General features: G+C 44.5%; 1 protein-coding gene across 2 annotated transcripts in view; it reads right to left on the bottom strand.

The window, feature by feature from the left end:
* Positions 1 to 17,646, bottom strand: part of Fig4 (FIG4 phosphoinositide 5-phosphatase) — a 114,592-nt gene that overhangs the window by 81,321 nt on the left and 15,625 nt on the right. Inside the window, exons 2-7 of one of the 2 annotated variants that reach the window (XM_075944939.1) lie at positions 12,893 to 12,991; positions 11,633 to 11,756; positions 9,290 to 9,446; positions 6,701 to 6,751; positions 4,908 to 5,056; positions 348 to 476 (exon numbers count right to left, since the gene is read on the bottom strand). In XM_075944939.1, the coding sequence (XP_075801054.1) occupies positions 348 to 476; positions 4,908 to 5,056; positions 6,701 to 6,751; positions 9,290 to 9,446; positions 11,633 to 11,756; positions 12,893 to 12,991 (709 nt within the window). The remainder of the gene's footprint in view (positions 1 to 347; positions 477 to 4,907; positions 5,057 to 6,700; positions 6,752 to 9,289; positions 9,447 to 11,632; positions 11,757 to 12,892; positions 12,992 to 17,646) is intronic. The other variant, XM_075944948.1, reaches the window with a different exon arrangement.

Here is a 17,646-nt window from a genome sequence, read left to right as displayed (position 1 = left end):
CCACCCCTGGGCTGGTGGTCCTGGGTTCTATAAGAAAGCAGGCTGAGGAAGCCACAAAGGTCAAGGTAGCAAGCAGCAGCTCTCCATGCCTCCCCATCAGCACCTGCCTTCAGATTCCTGTGTGCTTGAGTTCCTGCCTTGACTTCCTTCCATGATGAGCAGATGTAGAAGCATAAGCCAGATAAACCCTTCTCTCACTAAGTTTGTCATGGGTTTATGTGCTCTCACAGCAGTAGTAACCCTAACTAGGGCAGGTACAGAGTGGTGATTGCAGTCTTACAGTGTATACCTTTCTACACACTGGCATGGCATAATACTGCATCTGTAAGTGCTTATGAAAAGGATACTTGATTGCCCACAGAACCCATGAATAATATAAAGCAGCCAGTCGCGATGCACAGTGCTTTTGATTATATCCAGAAGTTCACCATTCCATACATACTTCATGTAAGGCTCGCTGGAGATCCCAAACACGCCTGAAAAACAAGAGTTGGCAACAGAAACATAAAGACACTGACTGACATCGGCACATTTTAACTTCTGTTTTTAAGGTCAGAATATAAGCCTGGACACACTGCCACTTTCCAGGGCAATCCAATGACCGTCAGCACTCTGGCACTGTGCTGTTTCCTTTGAAGTCAAACAGGAAGTGAGCTTTCTGATTTATCAAAGTTTTTAACTCAAAAGAAAACGGGAACCAACTGCACATGCAGGGTTTAGGGTAAAGGGTGCACTGTGCACGTGATGGGCTTAGGGTAAGGGGTGCACCATGCACATGATGGTCTTAGGATAAGGGGTGCACTGTGCATGTGACAGGCTTAGGATAAGGGGTGCACTGTGCACGTGATGGTCTTAGGGTAAGGGGGTGCATTGTGCATGTGATGGTCTTAGGGTAAGGGGGTGCATTGTGCACGTGACGGGCTTAGGGTAAGGAGTACACTGTGCCACATGACAGGCTTAGGATAAGGGGTGCACTGTGCACATGACAGGCTTAGGATAAGGGGTGCACTGTGCACATGACAGGCTTAGGATAAGGGGTGCACTGTGCACATGACAGGCTTAGGATAAGCGGTGCACTGTGCACATGACAGGCTTAGGATAAGGGGTGCACTGTGCACATGACAGGCTTAGGATAAGGGGTGCACTGTGCACATGACAGGCTTAGGATAAGGGGTGCACTGTGCATGTGACAGGCTTAGGATAAGGGGTACACTGTGCACCTGATGGGCTTAGGTTAAGGGGTACACTGTGCATGTACATGATGGGCTTAAGGTAAGGGGTACACTGTGCACGTGACAGGCTTAGGATAAGGGGTACACTATGCATGTGATGGTCTTAGGGTAAGGGGTGCACTGTGCATGTGACAGGCTTAGAATAAGGGGTGCACTGTGCACATGATGGTCTTAGGGTAAGGGGTACACTGTGCATGTGACAGGCTTAGGGTAAGGGGTGCACTGTGCATGTGACAGGCTTAGGATAAGGGGTGCACTGTGCACATGACAGGCTTAGGATAAGGGGTGCACTGTGCATGTGACAGGCTTAGGATAAGGGGTGCACTGTGCACATGACAGGCTTAGGATAAGGGGTACACTGTGCACCTGACGGGCTTAGGATAAGGGGTACACTGTGCACCTGACAGGCTTAGGGTAAGGGGTGCACTGTTCACACTTCCTGTGTGGCATTAGTTATTACATCAAGGCTTTTCCGTGTATCACCAAGCATTCTCATATCAAGATGAATTTATTATTAAATAGCGATGAGTGTCACAGAACATATATGGAGTGAAAAATAAGAAATAAGTATATTTATATGAGTGGATTAAATACTCTAGATGCTGGCAGTCAGGCAACCTTATCTTCTTCCCTTCAAAGTGTCATCTGATATTTATTTAGGTTGAATACATTCCAATTTAATTTATAAAAACTAGGGGATGAACAAATGGCTCAGTAGTTAAACGCATTTGCTACTCTTGCAAAGGACCCAGGTTTGATTCCCAGCACCCACGTGGCAGTTCACAACGATCTGTAACTTTAGTTCTAGGAGATCTAATGTCCTCTTCTGACCCCCATGGACAGCAAGGACATACATGGCGCACAGACATACCACATACAAACATGGAACAGTCAAACCTAGATGTCCCCTGCTGTTTCAGTGCACCATATAAGAAACTGTATGGGCTCAGATGTAGCCCACTGGTGGCATACATGAGGCCCCAGGTTCAATCCCCAGCACAACATAAACCAGGTGCAATGATACATCTCTGGCCCATGTCTCTAATTTCAGTTTTGGGGGAGGAGGAAACGGGAGGGGGAAATCAAGATCATCCTCAGCTCTACAAGTCTGAGGCCAGCCTGGGCTACAGGAGACCCTGCAAGAGAGAAGAGATCAGAGCATGCCCAAAGGTTGGCGTACAGTGTTGTATCAGACAGTCTCCCACTCTGCCGCTTTAACCAGTGACTTAGTATTGAAATGGCTAAGCTGACGCCATCTTGTTGTGACTTCGTTTAGTGTCTTTCTAGGCCTCCCCAGCCTTCCACACCTGCCAGTCATACACACCTTGGCAATGCTTCTGGGACTGTCCATGCCCTGACCATAGTGCAGATGTATTAGCCAGAATAAGGGATGTGTGTGCAGGATAAAACATAAGACTAAAGAACTAGGCGGAAGCACAATGGGTGCGTGGAGTCTGGAAAACACTGCCAGCCCTGTGAAAGGACAGGTGTTGCTCTGGCCCCCGCAGGCACTGGTTCAGCTGGGCTTTTTGTCTTTGAAGGTGCTATATCTCTGAGCTCTGGCACCAAAGGACTTTTCAGAGGCACGATCCCTCTCTTGGTCACCTTCTAACAAAACGACTTAAATACTTGCAGTTGGCTAATCAGTGTGTTTGCCAAGAACTAACTCATGTGGGACACGGCAGTCTCTCCACAGCCTGTAAACAGGAAATGCTCCTGCCCATCTCAGAGTTGTTTGGACTGAAGAGCTTATCTGAATCCTTAGCGCACTTCCCGGTACACCAGAGAGGTCGTGGAGATTTGGCAATTTTACTCTTCTACCGTCTTCTACCCGCACTCCCCATTTCTCACCAGTTTCTCCAGATGAATAATTGCAAAGCCCAGGAAAGACAGCTGAATCCTAACTGCCAGCACACCAACGACAAGGAGACACAGAAGTAGACGGGGACCGAGAGCACTAATCCGATGATTTGAGCCATGAAGATTACTGTGGCTCATGTACACGACCCAGTATAATCACAGGTTCTTACAGGTGAAAAGGGAAGCGGCCGCAGGAGCTCTGGGTGAGTCAATGTGTGAAGAACAATTCAGCAGTCACTGCTGGCTTCCAGACGGAAAGTCACCAGCGAGCAACAGGGAACAATTCCTAGGCGACCAAAGGACAGGAATTGGTTTCTCTTCCTTGAGAAGAAAATATAGCTTCTGGTGGCATGTTTGTCTCCTTAAGTCCTGCTCTGGACATTCTCCTGGGAGACGGTGTGTGGTGTGTGTGCTGTGACATCACCTAGCAGTGGTTTACAGCAGCAACAAGACACTAGCTCTTCAGTCACAGCTACCCAGAACTACTTGGGACACGCAAAAGTCACGTCAGAGGCCTACTCCAGAACCCAGAGCATACATTCAAATCCAGATCTGGGTGGCATGGGGGGTGGGGGGCAAATTCCGCGACACTTTTGGCTTTATTAAATACTCACTGGCTGCCAGACCTCTACGGGTCACAGTTCATGATTTGGGTCACAGTTCATGTGTCTGAAGCACGGACCTGCTTGGCCTCGGTGCAAGTGATAATCAGGTAACTCTAATCAGAGTTCAATGCCAGAGTAACACGCGCTGAAAACAGGTCGGGCGTGAACAGAGTCCATGAGGAAGCACAGCTCCCTCCCATGCGTCCCTCAAGGACAAACTTCCGTCTACTGTACAGTGGGTTCTGCCTCTGCCCCTGCATCAACATCATGACCATTTAAGATGCATGAAGCAAGGAATTCAGAGCCACCACTGGCTTACAATGTTTCCATGGCTGTCCTTCTTCAGCTAAGGTATCTTAACTTTACCCTTACCACGTTTCCACGGCTCTCCTTCTTCAGCTAAGGTACTTTCTTTAACTTTACCCTTGAAAGGATTCTGCCATAGCATTCATAACAGCAAGCTGTTTGCTTTGCTAGCTCTAGACCAAACCCAAAACTCTGGCAATAAAGGTGCTGACAGAGGGGCAAGCGGGCACTAGGTACTTGACTTAGTCAGGTCTCCAGGGACTCCCCAGGCTAGTCCTACTGTGGTCTAGCAGTAGCCTGATGGTGCCAGGCAAGAAGCCGGACCTCTGAGAGACTGATATAGACTGATACAGTCTGTTCAAGCTGAGGCCAGTCACAGTACCAGTGGCCTCTGGACACTGAGTATTTGATATTAGATCTTCATCTCTAGACCTCAGTTTCCTACTTTGTCTTTATTTCTGCACAACTGGGCTGTACCTACCCAGCAGAGGTTGTATGTGGCTTAGAATATCATATGTCAACGTCCAGCACATAACAGGCAACCCATGGTAACTTTTGCCCCAATCTAGACCCATAAATTAATTAATCTCTATAAAGGAAAATAAGATGGTGTACACTCTACAGTATTCAAAGAGTAACTCCCCATAAAACTTCACCAAAAGACTAGATCTGATTGTAAAAAGTATATGAATAATTTCTAGAAACCGACAGCATATAATCTCTGTCTGGTCTATAAATAAAGTCACATGGTGATTAAGGATGGCTTTAAAAATGAATTGGTCAAGTTTGTGTCTCCTAACAACCCATGTAAGGATAGAGAGCACCAAGGGATAAGGCCAAGACAAGTGAGAGAGCTTAATGAGAAGCCACATTAGCATGTATTAGGTATGCAGGAACCACCTACCGCTGTTACCCTGGGCAGTTAACCCTTCATCTTCAAAGATGTCAAAGCTCTCCTGGCGCGTCTTGGAGGTTTCGGACTTTAGCATCTCCAGGGGCATTCGCAAGACGGTGAGATTATACTGAAGCGAGTGGGACAAATCATAGCTGTAACTGAGAAGAGGTTCAGACGTAAGAACTTACAGAAGCAAAGCGTTTCACAGTCCTAGCTCCCGAGAGGAATTACACTCTGAGCTAAATAACCTCACACCTGCTGTTTCACTTGGAAGCAACGCTGTTAAATGACCACTTCAAAGCACAACTGGAAATGAAACAAAACCTCACCGGCCGACTTACGTGTCTGCACTAGAAATACACAGCTATGCTATGTGTCATGTACATTTGCTGGCACAACATGCATCTTTTTTTCTGCGTCAAAGTCTGATATCGCACCAGGTCAACTTCCTTATGTCCACAAATGTGGTTCTATAGAACGTACAGTGAAGTACAGGATTGTCATCACTAACGCAGGGCTCTCTCGACCATGGTTTACACATGAGCAAAAACAACTACCACCAGGGCTAGAGAGGTGGTTCAGCGGGTAACAGCACTGGCTGTTTTTCTAGAAATCTTGAGTTCAATTCCTAGCAACCATGTAGTGGCTCACAACCATCTGTAATGCAATCTGGTGCCCTCTTCTGGCCTGCAGGGATACACGCAGTAGCTTTACATTATATATTTGTGTTTATTTTATAAATAGTTGACTATTAACAACTAAAGAGAAATCTTTAAAAATGCAAAGCACCTGGTCTGTGCACACCACTGCTGTGCAGGGAGGCTGCTGGCCCGTGCTCCTGCAGACTCAGGTCCAGATTGGTGAATGTCCCAGCTCCAGCCCGACTCGGGTCCTGGTTGGTTAATGCCCTAACTCCAGCCAGACTGGGCTCCTGATTGGTGAATGCCCCAGCTCTAGTCCAACTCGGGTAAACTGGCTCCAGCCCGATTAGGGTCCTGGTTGGTGAATGCCCTGGCTCCTGTCCTACTCAGGTCCTAATTGGTGAATGCCCTCGCTCCAGGCCGACTCAGGTCCTGGTTGGTGAATGCCCTGTCCAGCCCGACTCAGGTTCTGATTGGTGAATGCTATTTTGTCTTCTACTTTTCCCTCTGTACACTACAGCAGACAGAATCCTTCTATCACAATACCCGATTCAGCCCAGCCTACCTACCGGTCATAGCTTAACACTTTGTCATAATGGTCTACTATTTGCTTATTTGATTAATTATCAGCTTGGTTTGTCTGCTTGCTAGCTATGTTAAACAGATAGCCACAAATATCTCTATACCAAGGAAGATTTCTATTTTCTCTACCAAAACATATCCTTGGGATGCATTTTCACATCTGCTTAATGCTACACTCATTCCACCAAAACTATTAATTCATCAGTATCGCAATACTTTTACCTATTTCTAATTAATTTTTACTTAATTTTGCAAGATCACTAACTGAAACTGAACTATGGCACTGTTACAACTCTACATTAGAACTAATACAATTTTATAATTTAAAATTCCAAAATGAGAGTATTTCTTTAAATTATATTAATTTCTCCCTGAAATGAAGGTAATTTTTATAGTGACAATAAATACCTTTAACGTTATCCACTTAAATTTTCAAGAATCAAGTTTTTTAAAGGAAGAAATTCCTAGAGTTTAATGATTTTATATGAAATAATCTGGCTATTGGTTGCATTCCAATTCTCGCTCTATAATCTAATCAATTACAGTGACGAATACAAGTACAATCAGGCTCAAACTTACCTAAAGTAAAAGTTGCTAGATAGATCCACATTTTGAAATATCCTTAGGTACCTTTAAAAAAAAAAAGTAAAGCACATCATAAACATGAACTTTTATTTTTCATGGCTTAGCATGCAGTCAGGGTACCCTTGCATTAGCAGGTGTGCTCATTGGGCAGAGGAATCCCAGCCACCCCTGGCACAGGTATGCATCTGTCGACCATGTCTCAGAGACCCTTGGCTTACTCTGCTCCTCTTTATGTAGTGACTGCTCTCAAACGGGCGGGGCACAGACTGGGGGCAGGGCAGGATTAGGACTTTTTTTTTTCAGTGAGTTTTAGAAATTCTCAGAGGATAGAGACAAGGCAGGTACACAAGTTAACAAAACGTTGTGGGTCACCATAACTTTAAGTTGGAAAGTATTTAATGTGAAAATGGACAAGAATACAATAGTGGGTGTGCAAGCATGCAGAAGCCGGGTGGTGGGTACATGCAGAGGCCGGGTGGTGGGTACATGCAGAAGCCGGGTGGTGGGTACATGCAGAGGCCGGGTGGTGGGTACATGCAGAAGCCGGGTGGTGGGTACATGCAGAAGCCGGGTGGTGGGTACATGCAGAAGCCGGGTGGTGGGTACATGCAGAGGTCGGGTGGTGGGTACATGCAGAAGCCGGGTGGTGGGTGCCCCTCTGTAGCGCTTCTCGGCCTTGTTCTGTGAGATGTGGACTCTCACCCACCCTGAACCTGGAGCTAGTTTTTCGGCTAGAATGGCTGCTGGAGGGTCCCAGTGATGCTCCTGTCTCCTCGGCCTCCAGCTCTGGGGTTCAAGGAGCCAGCAGCCACACCTGGATTTCTACATGGGTGCATCCTCGTGCTTGGGCAGTAAGCACTTCATCCACTGGGCCATCTCCCCAGCGCTAATGCCCCCGTGTAAAGCAATGGGTAACACAGACACCTTAGCAGTTTTGCTGGAAATGCTGTGAACATGCAGGAATAGTCAGACAAATCCATATTGTGGGATCTTTTGCAAGAACCTTAAAAAATGTGCAAGCCACCAAAGAAAAACTAGAGGACCTGCAGCTGGGCAGTGGTGGCGCACACCTTTAATCCCAGCACTTGGGAGGTAGAGGTAGGTGGAGCTCTGTGAGTTCAAGGCCAGCCTGGTCTACAAGAGCGAGTTCCAGAACAGCCAGGGCTGTTAGAAACCCTGTCTTGAAAAACAAAAAGAGAAAGAAAAAGTAATAAAGGAAGGAAGGAAAAGGAAAGGAAAAAAGAAGAAAAAGAAAAGAAAACTAGAGGACTTTTATACATTTCAGAACCAACATGGCAGGTACAGCCTGTGAATTTCAATTAGATTCTCCAAGACATGAGTGTGCATGCACACATGTACAAAACTAACCATAAAGGACTTTACTGGGACATTTTCAGGAAGCATATGAACTACAAACTACGGTAACAAATTAATATTAAATTTAAGGTCTCTAGATACAGATAGTTATGAGAAATGCTTGAGATCAGAAGTGTTTCATACTTTGGCATTTCTGGAATATACATGTAAGCACAGTAAAGTAACCTTGGGAATGGGACTCAAGTCTAAACCCAGAATTTGGTTGTGTTTCACACACACCCTAAGGTTTTGTACAGTGGCCAGCGTATCTGTGCTCTGACTGTGACGTGTCATCATAAGTGGCTGTGGGTTTCCCATCATGCCATCACATCAGGGTTCAAGACAGATTCAGATTCCAGGTTTGCATATTTCTCAACAAAGCAACTTAGAAAAATGGAGTTTGCTCCATTTTTGTATTGAGGAGCGGGGAGGAATGTATCTAAGCAGAGGGAACTAATGGTGAATTTAGAAGAAGGGCAAATTGGTATTTACTGGACTGTTTTTATTCCCTGATTTTCTAAAAATCTCTTATAGGTTTGGTAAAATTATTGGAGACTTGTGAATGTGAGGTAAATTATTATCAAATTAGTAGATTTAAAGTTAGAAGGGTTCAGCTGTCACGTTATAAAAATTAAAAGATATCTTTATGGTTGGTAGTAGTTTAGAATTTAGTTATGCTCTGTCATGTTTAATGTAGGGATTTAATAATCTTAAAATGAAATTATCTTACGATTAATACTGTATGATATATAGACAGTATTCACAATAATTATTATCCCCAATAATGTCTACATGCCATGCAGTCTAAACTGTAAGAAAAGACCTAGTGGGTAGTGGTGGTGCACAACTTTAATCCCAGCACTCAGGAGGCAGAGGCAAGAGGATCTCTGTGAGTTCGAGGCCATCTTGGTCTAGAAGAGCTAGTTCCAGGACAGGCTCCAAAGCTACAGAGAAACCCTAAGAAAGAAAGAAAGAGGGAGGGAGGGAGGGAGGGAGGGAGGGAGGGAGGGAGGGAGGGAGGGAGGGAGGGAGGGAAGGAGGAAGGAAGGAAGGAAGGAAGGAAGGAAGGAAGGAAGGAAGGAAGGAAGGAAGGAAGGAAGGAAGAGACCTTTGCAGCCCAGAACAGGAACTGAAATGTTGACCCACCATTTATGTTTCTACTAAACATTTTTATTTCCTTGTCCTATTGTCAGAAACACAGAGCAAGTTGTCAGCGCCAGTGCATACCTAGCTTCATCGGGGTGAGTAATCCGAACAGAGTCATTGGGGATATAAATCATATTTGTATCTTCAATCTTATAGATCGCATGGCCTCCAATATCCGCCATTTTCCTCCGCTTAGTTATTAACACAATATAGTAGCCTTCTAAAAACCTGACGAAACCTGTATGATAATAAATACAATGTCATATAAAGTTAGTAATATAAATGATTTTAGATACATGTTGACCAAAGACTTTACACCTTTCTGAACTTAATATTTTCATAACTTTACAGCCATAAACATTTTTGGCACTTATACCACCTAAAATACTATTGGGGAAGCTGGAGATGCAGCTCAGTTTATAGAGAGCTTGCCCAGCATGCATGCAGCTGTGGGTTCAATCCCCCAGCACTGCATAAAATCAGGCATGGGCACACACTTATCGTCTCATCACCTGGGATGGAAGCAGGAGGGGCAGATGTTCCACATCTGCAGCTGCAGTGAGTTGGAGGCCAGGTGCACACAATCTGTACTCTGTGTGTATTCTATATGCCTGAGAGAATACACTTTATACACAAGGCAGTGCCATGTAACCCATACTGGCCTCAAACTCTCTGGCCTCCACAGGTACTACGTATGCACGTGGTACACAGACATACATGTAGACAAAATACTCATATACATAAGGTAATAAAAACTCACATTTTAAGTTATAGTAAAATATCAGCATTAAAATAATTATGTTAGACTAATAAGTAACCAAGTAAAAAGTATTGTACTTAATATCTATTTCTTCCTGTCTTTTTTCTTAAGTTTAAAATATAATCGGCATCTGAAGTGGAATTTAAAGTACATGGAACTTATGAATCGACACATTTGAACTCATGTGATATTAAACAAGCATTCTCGGGCCCACAAACACCCGTCCTACCAACATGGAACCTCGAAGGACTTGTCAAGTCTCAGAAGGCATATCAAAGGCACCAAGCTGGTGGAAGCCAACTGTGCTGTATTGGTTACTTTTCTGGCTAAGGAAGGAAGATTTCAGCTGGCTCACTGTTTCAGGGACACAGACTTCGCAGTGAACAAGAAATGGCACAGAAGCACTGGAAGAGGGGACAGGCTGCATTGCACCCACACTAAGAGAGTAGAGAGACAAAGGCTGGCACTAGGTTGGTTCTCCTTTCCCTTCAGTCTGAGACTCCAGCCTACAGCATGGCACCGCCCACCTTCTCAGCTAAGTGTTTCTGGAACACATTCACAGATAGACCCAGAGGTTGTTCTCATGGCAACTCTAAATCCCACCAGGTCGACAGTCAAGATTACCCATTACACCTGCCTTAGGATCAACATTGGGTCTTTGAAGTAGACTAAGGGTCCAGTCTCCCTGAAAACAAAGCTAACACAGCTTGGAATCCCTTATCTGAAGTTCTGCTGAACTTGCTATCAATGGAAACCAAGTCTCTGAGTCCCAGTGACTTATACTATATATACAGTGAGAATATAATGCTTTACCACTGGGATTCTGAAAAACCTTTCTCAATGAGTAAGAAAGTGGCCATTGTCTGTGCTGGCTAGCTTTGTGTCAACTTGACACAAGCTAGGGTATTCAGGCAAGAAGGAATATTGGTCAAGAAAATCCTTCTCCAGGACTGGCCAGTAGGCAAATCTGTAGGATATTTTCTTGACTGATGGCTCACTGTGGAAGCCACCCTTGGGCTGGTGGCCCTGGCTGGTATGAGAAAGCAGGCTGTGAAAGCCGTGGAGAGCAAGTCAGTAAGCAGCATGCCTCCGTGGTCTCTGCATCATCCCTGTCTCTAGGTCCTGAGCTTCTGCTCTGACTCCTGCATGATGACCATATCCAGCTTGGATGGTAGACAACAGACATGAGCTAACTAGGCCATTTCTTCCCCAAGGTGCTTGTGATCATGGTTTTATCACGGCAGTAGAAAATCTAAGACATCATCCAAAGAAGGGGTCTATGACAGGCTAGACGGTAGCATGTCCTTGGGGGGGGGGGGGGGAATTCTATTCGTTTTACCCCAAGTTTTACTATATCTGTAACTCTAGATGGGCAGGGGGTAGATATTTATAGTCAAGCTCATTTTTACTTTTCGAACCATGGCAAGCCAGACAGCGGATCCCTCTAAGCATCTCTCAGTTCACTAGTGTCTATAGAAACCCGAACAGTGCTGAGCACAAGAGCAGACACCGTTCAACTGTGGTCTGATTGGTTGCTAGTGACGCTTAAAGCAGTCAAAGCCACGGGTGATGTGGTAAGACTCTACCTCCATCGGCTTGCATCAGCTCTCTTTAACCTGTGTCAAAACAAACAGAGAGGGGAGGGGAGGAAGCACAATGCTTACCGACAACACCAAATGCTGAGACCGCTCGAAACAACCCGGAGGATCCTTTCTGGCCCGTCTTTGTTCTGTTTCCAAGGTCCAAGCGGCCAAGGAGCTCCCGCACTTCCTGTTGAGTGTACACGTGCTGTGAAGGCAGCACAGGACCTGTCAGGCTGCGCTTACCCCTCTGCAGAGCTATGCACCTTGGAAAACGGCAGGTTGCCTGCAAGACTCATCAATGATCCCATGAACTGCATCACCACTGTAAGAGGCAGCAGGTTCCATAACTGGACAGTTAAGACTGGTGCCTGGATCGCACTGCTAGGTTAAGAAATTATGTCAGGACTTTAGACTGTGGTCTTGGGATTCGGGGATCAAGGGGATCCACCTATTTTAGTAAGTTTGTGGACCCCTTAAAATGAGATGCAAACCCTCAGCTAGATGTATGTTCATATGAGATGGCCCAAAACTATTCATGTCTCAAAGGTTTCCCCAGTCCAGCATCCCCACCCCCAAGTGAAACCAAGAACCACGTCATCATATTAATAAAAGCTTCCAGGTGGGTCCCAGGGCATGGACTCCAAGGAGCAGTGCAGGAAATCAAAAACCCTAATAATAAATGTATCGATAGTTGTGGGAACACAGAATATTTCTGCAAATAGTTTAATATTTCTGCAAATAGTTTAATAAAAATGATTCCAAACTATAACTACCAAAGTACCTGACAAAAGAGGAGCCTATATGGGTTCAGAAATTTAGCCAGGAATTTCGATATAAAGACTAAGTTCCTTCCTTTGAAAAAACTAAAATTAACCCTTCAACACCCCTACATTACCTTGTACCTCTGACTAACAGACTCAGGCTCCTGTATTAAATGAATTAAGCCTCTGCCCTCCCAAGCCTGGATAACAATTGCTTGCCATTTCTGATGCACAGCAAACCATCCCATGGGATTTTCATCCGCATAATAAAAGCTGGCAGCACAGAGTCTCAATGACTCCTTGGCTTCCTCCTGAAGCACAGCACATGCTCTCTCCAGTAGATGCGATATGAAGTTACACTCAATCCTCGAAGGTCAGTTGCTTAAGAAAGTGCACTCATTGCCTTATTGGGAAGTGTGTGCTCTCAGAAACAAATCAATCTGAGAGACAAAGTATAATTCTGCCTCATTTCTCAACATCAGTAATTTCTAGAAGCCAGGCTAGAGAATAAAGATGTTTGATTTAACAGGAAAAAGAAGATCAGCACAAGCTCCTGTGGGCAGCGAGGTCTGCTACTTACCCTATCATCAATTATGACCAAATCTTTTGGCTCCGTTCTATCAATTTTCAAGACGCGATACTTCGTTTCTGCATGATTGCTCCCAACTAGAAAGTATCTCTATCAAGAAAGAGAATGTCAGTTTTAAGGACATTTTGCCCTACAAACATTTTTGTATCATTACATTTAGAAATTGCATTCATAAAGTCAGGCTGCTTTTTAAAGTGTACTTGGTAAGTACAACTGGAGGACCAAAGAGACAGGTCCCCAGGGGTCAGTTTTGAAATTGAAATGTTCTTGTAGCTTCACGATAAGTATCAGTCTGCTGTCTGAAATAGGCCCGGAAACCAGGTCAGATGAATTTAATTCTATCACAGCACTAGAGATTGGCCTGCATGATGCTTAAGCTTTGCCCGGAAGCAGCAGCACTGACAGGCATTAGAATTAGAGCTCAACATGTAATTAGGAAGTTTAGACAATTATAGCTATTAAAGCATTATAGTCTGACAAACAAGTCTCTGAGAATTTTCTATGTAAAGTATGGAAATGACGGTAAGGGACTGGCTCTGAAGGCGCGGCCCTGTCTAAGAAGTTGCAATGGCTGCACCGTCCCCAACGCCTTTCACAGAGAAGCTACTGGAAACAACAGTCATCACACACCGGAACACAAACACATCAGTTGTCGGATCACAGGGAAAGATATAAATAATAGCAATGTGGGAAATAGTGATCCTGTTCTTAAATACAAATTTGTAAACAAAACTGCATGGATTGTCCTAATTATTGGTGGCGGTAAGTACACTTAGTAAAAACGAGCCCAGGCCGTCATCCATGCTAGGCACACACTCTACCGAGCTATCTGCCTCACTCAAGTATTCTAAACTACGTTAAAGAAGACACGCAAAGTTCCATTAGCAACGGATAAAGTTCTAACTGAAGAGCTTGAGAAAACACTGCCACACCAGCACTTATCCCTCGCACCGGTCATGTGACTCACAGATACACAAGGCAACTAAATAATAAATACACGTGTCTACATCACCTGCCAAGCTGGACAGTGTCCACCATAGGATGGCAAAGCAGAGAAGACTAACATGGGTTCCTGGAGTAGCACAAAACAACAGGGGCATGTAGAATTGAGACTTCAAGAATAGGTATGATTTTAAGAATCTATAGCCAGAAAGTCATATGTACTCACTCAGAGGTGGTTTTTAAACATAAAGCAAAGAAAATCAGCCTACAAATCACAATACCAGAGAACTTAGACAACAATGAGGACACTAAGAGAGACTTACATAGATCTAATCTACTTGGGAAGTAGAAAAAGACAAGATCTCCTGAGTAAATTGGGAGCATGGAGACCTTGGAGGGAGGGGAAGGGGAGAGGCAGGGAGGAGCAGAGAAAAATGTAGAGCTCAATAAAAATCAATTAAGAAATAAAAATAGAAAAGAATATATAGCAGGTTGGAATTCTGTTTCAGTGTTTTCATTTTGAATCTGTAAAATAAAACTCACTAATTGTGTTTACTAAGTATACAGTAATACGTCACATAATAACACCTTGTTAAAGAGGTTCCTCTTGTAGGATGGGGCATAAGATTACATTGTTTAACAGCAACGTAACTAACTTGCTTGGCTAAGTGTTTTCCATGTTGCTTGTAATGAGAAACTCCTCTAAGACCACATTTCTCAGAATGTATCCCTGTTGCTAGGCAGCAGTGGCTGTTTATGAAGGTCTGATCTACCCACAGGTTATGAAGAAAAAACCTACATGCTGACAGATGACAGGTTAGAGGAACTCTAGCTGAAATGCTTAGCCCCCTCTCCTAGGGTCTACTCAACACTGTCGAAGGCAAGCAGGTGGAAATAAAGCAATTATAATAACAATTAAACAAAGTTGGAGCATGGGTAACAGAACTCACGACGCTGAGGGAGCTGACCAGATAGGAAAACAGAAGAGGAGGAACCAGAATCTCAGTTAAACCTCCCTTGAGGCCCAACCCACTGTCGAGGGGGAGGGGCCTAGGTGACCAGCCTGATAAAACAAGCCAACAAAATCAATTCAGAAGATTTGCAAGCAATTTACACTTGTCACCAGAGAAAAGAACCAGCTTCCTGAGCACTTGAAGATATGCAGTGCCTAGGAGAAGAATTAGCCCTCTTCAGCTAATTTTCCTCACCTCAAGAACTGGAAGCTACTTCCCACTAGTCTCTGTGGCTTTTACTTCTGGTGCAATCTAGCCCCACAGGTACTGGACTTAGGAATGAGAATGATTCACCTAACACAGATCCCCTTTGCATTGCTGGACAATGTTCTATTGTCTACACTAGCGATTCTTCTCTGCTCAAATACACAGAAACGTGGGTTGTCTCATTCAGACCCGCAGGAAATCCCTAGAGTTGTTATAGATGCCAAGAATCTAAATATTAGTTGCAATAAGATTATGTCTAAACAGTTCCTGATAAAAAGGCCATGTTAGTGGGCATGGGCAAATGTGTTAGCTGGCTTTGGAGAGCACATAGGACGTTAGCTCTTCACCTCTCCTCTCCAAATGCTCCAGGAGTCTGAACCAATCCATTGCGTGAGAAACGTGAGTGGGGGCAGGGAGCTCTACAACTACCCACAAGTTCCACTTCTGAAAATATCTAATTCTTAACAAGGGTTGTGCAGAGAACAGTGCCCTCCTGTGGCGCCAGTTCGGAGGTGCTGACCAGGCTGGGTACGACAGAGAATCTGCACTGCCCTCTGGTGGTCTGCTAAAATCCACTTAGGCACCACTTTGGTCTTCTAATAAAAAAGAGGTAGCTCTTCCAGAAAGACCTGTTTCCATTCAGTCTTATTTTCTCCTTGTTGATACAGCAATGCTACGACCATCCAGACTCACACTGTGTCATATTCAATAGCAGTATTCAAGATGGACCTCCTCATTTAGGAGATTAAATTCTTTTTCATTGCTTTTCTCCCTATTTTTTTCTTTTTTCAAACCTATAGTAAAATAACAGTGCAATTAACATCCATAACCTTCCACCTGGATTCACCAATTGCTAGTATTTTTTGAATGTCCTGTTTAGCTTTTTGTCTAGTTGACACAAGCCAGAGTCATTTAGGAAGAGGGAGCTTCAACTTAGAAAATGCCTCTACCGCACGCACAGGCCTATGGAGCATTTTTCTGGATGATTGATGTGGGAGGGCCCAGCCCCAGCCCTTTGTGGGCTGGGCCACTCCTGGACTGGTGGCCCTGGGTTGTATAAGAAAGCAGAACTAACTCCCAAAGTCTTGAGTGAGATTCAGGTACAAGAAACATTTAGAACTTCAAATACACATGACTATAGACGTGTGCTGCCAGACATCCTATGCTGAGGCAGTTATGCCGTGCAAGAGGGAAACATCAGTGATATTTAAAGGCAAATACACTAGACTAATGGCAGATTGCTCGGAGGACCTCCATGCCAGGAGGCTGTGGAATGATGTACTTAGGGTCCTGAAAGATGATAACTGCCAACCAAGATTACTGCACCTAGCAAGGTTCTCCTTCACAGCTGGAGGAGAAGTAAAGACCTTCTGTGATAAGGATAAATGAAGGGAACTCATGGCCAGTACACCAGAATTACAAAAGATGCTGAAGAGTATTCTATATCCAGAGGAAAAAGAACCTGGCAAACCCCAACATTGAGAATGTGAATAAATCCCGTTAGAAAGAGACGCAACAAGGAGGAGTAGGAAATAAATACTACTAATACAGGAAGCCATTGTAAATACAATTGAGAGAAAATACACAAAAACAATGCTGCTTGAGGAAAATCCGAATGAGACGTCAACATAAATGCCAGGTGTTGGAATGGCACTAATTTTATTAAAAATAAACGCTATCTGACAAAAAAAAAAGAGAGATTTAGGCCCCAGAGTAACGGTGGTGACTTTTGACACTGAGAATAAGTTTCTGCACCGTGAGAAAGGATCCCAAAACTCATGTGAGGGCGCGGAAAGACCTGAGGTAGCCAAGGAAACCTATGCAAAACCATGTTGTGCCAAAAGACAAAGCAAAGGCGAACACTTCAGGCCGATTTTCTGGATAAAGCTTCAAAGGTAGAGGGCAGAAGAACTGGCACCTGGGATCACACATGGGTGGGGTACCAAGGACGGACGAGGAAATCCTCTGGTCCTCCAAAGCGTCTCAAAACCACAGCATCCTCTGTGAGAGAAAAAGCCAGGCATTGGGCGGAAGCAGGAAAGCCAAAATAATGCAGTCACCGCAATCAGAAAAGCATGCCCAAGAAGAGAGAAAATACATACAACTGAGCCTCCAGGGGGAATGGAAGGTGGGGGTTCTTGGTGACCCAGAGTATTAGAAGATAAAAGAAAACATCACTCTTGTCCCTAAAACAGCTACAAAAGAGAGTCAGTACACGTTTCTGAAGGAAAAAAAAAATTAAAAAGATTCAAACCAAAGATCAAGAGTAAAATGACAGACCGTGCAAGCCTTACCAGGCAGAGGTTCCCAGCTGGGTTAGACCAATGGCAACTTCCCACTCCACCCCCAGCAGCCTGCATGGCACTTCCATACTGCATAGTACCAACTTGGATTTTTCCATGTCCTGTACCACTGTTTTGATGTCTTCAGGAACACAGTCTAAATCATCAAGATCTGGTGGGGAAATGGCAACAGTGTGTACTGTTTGGGGTTCACAAGACATCTCTGACCAACAGCTCTGAGGTGCATACCAAACTTGTGGCTGGGCTTTTTATTTGGGAGGAGCTTGGGGAATATGGAGGT

Source organism: Microtus pennsylvanicus, chromosome 1, assembly GCF_037038515.1.
Source record: "Microtus pennsylvanicus isolate mMicPen1 chromosome 1, mMicPen1.hap1, whole genome shotgun sequence".
NCBI lineage: Eukaryota > Metazoa > Chordata > Mammalia > Rodentia > Cricetidae > Microtus > Microtus pennsylvanicus.
Note: the sequence above shows the minus strand (reverse complement) of the source record. Positions and strands in the feature narration are given on the sequence as shown.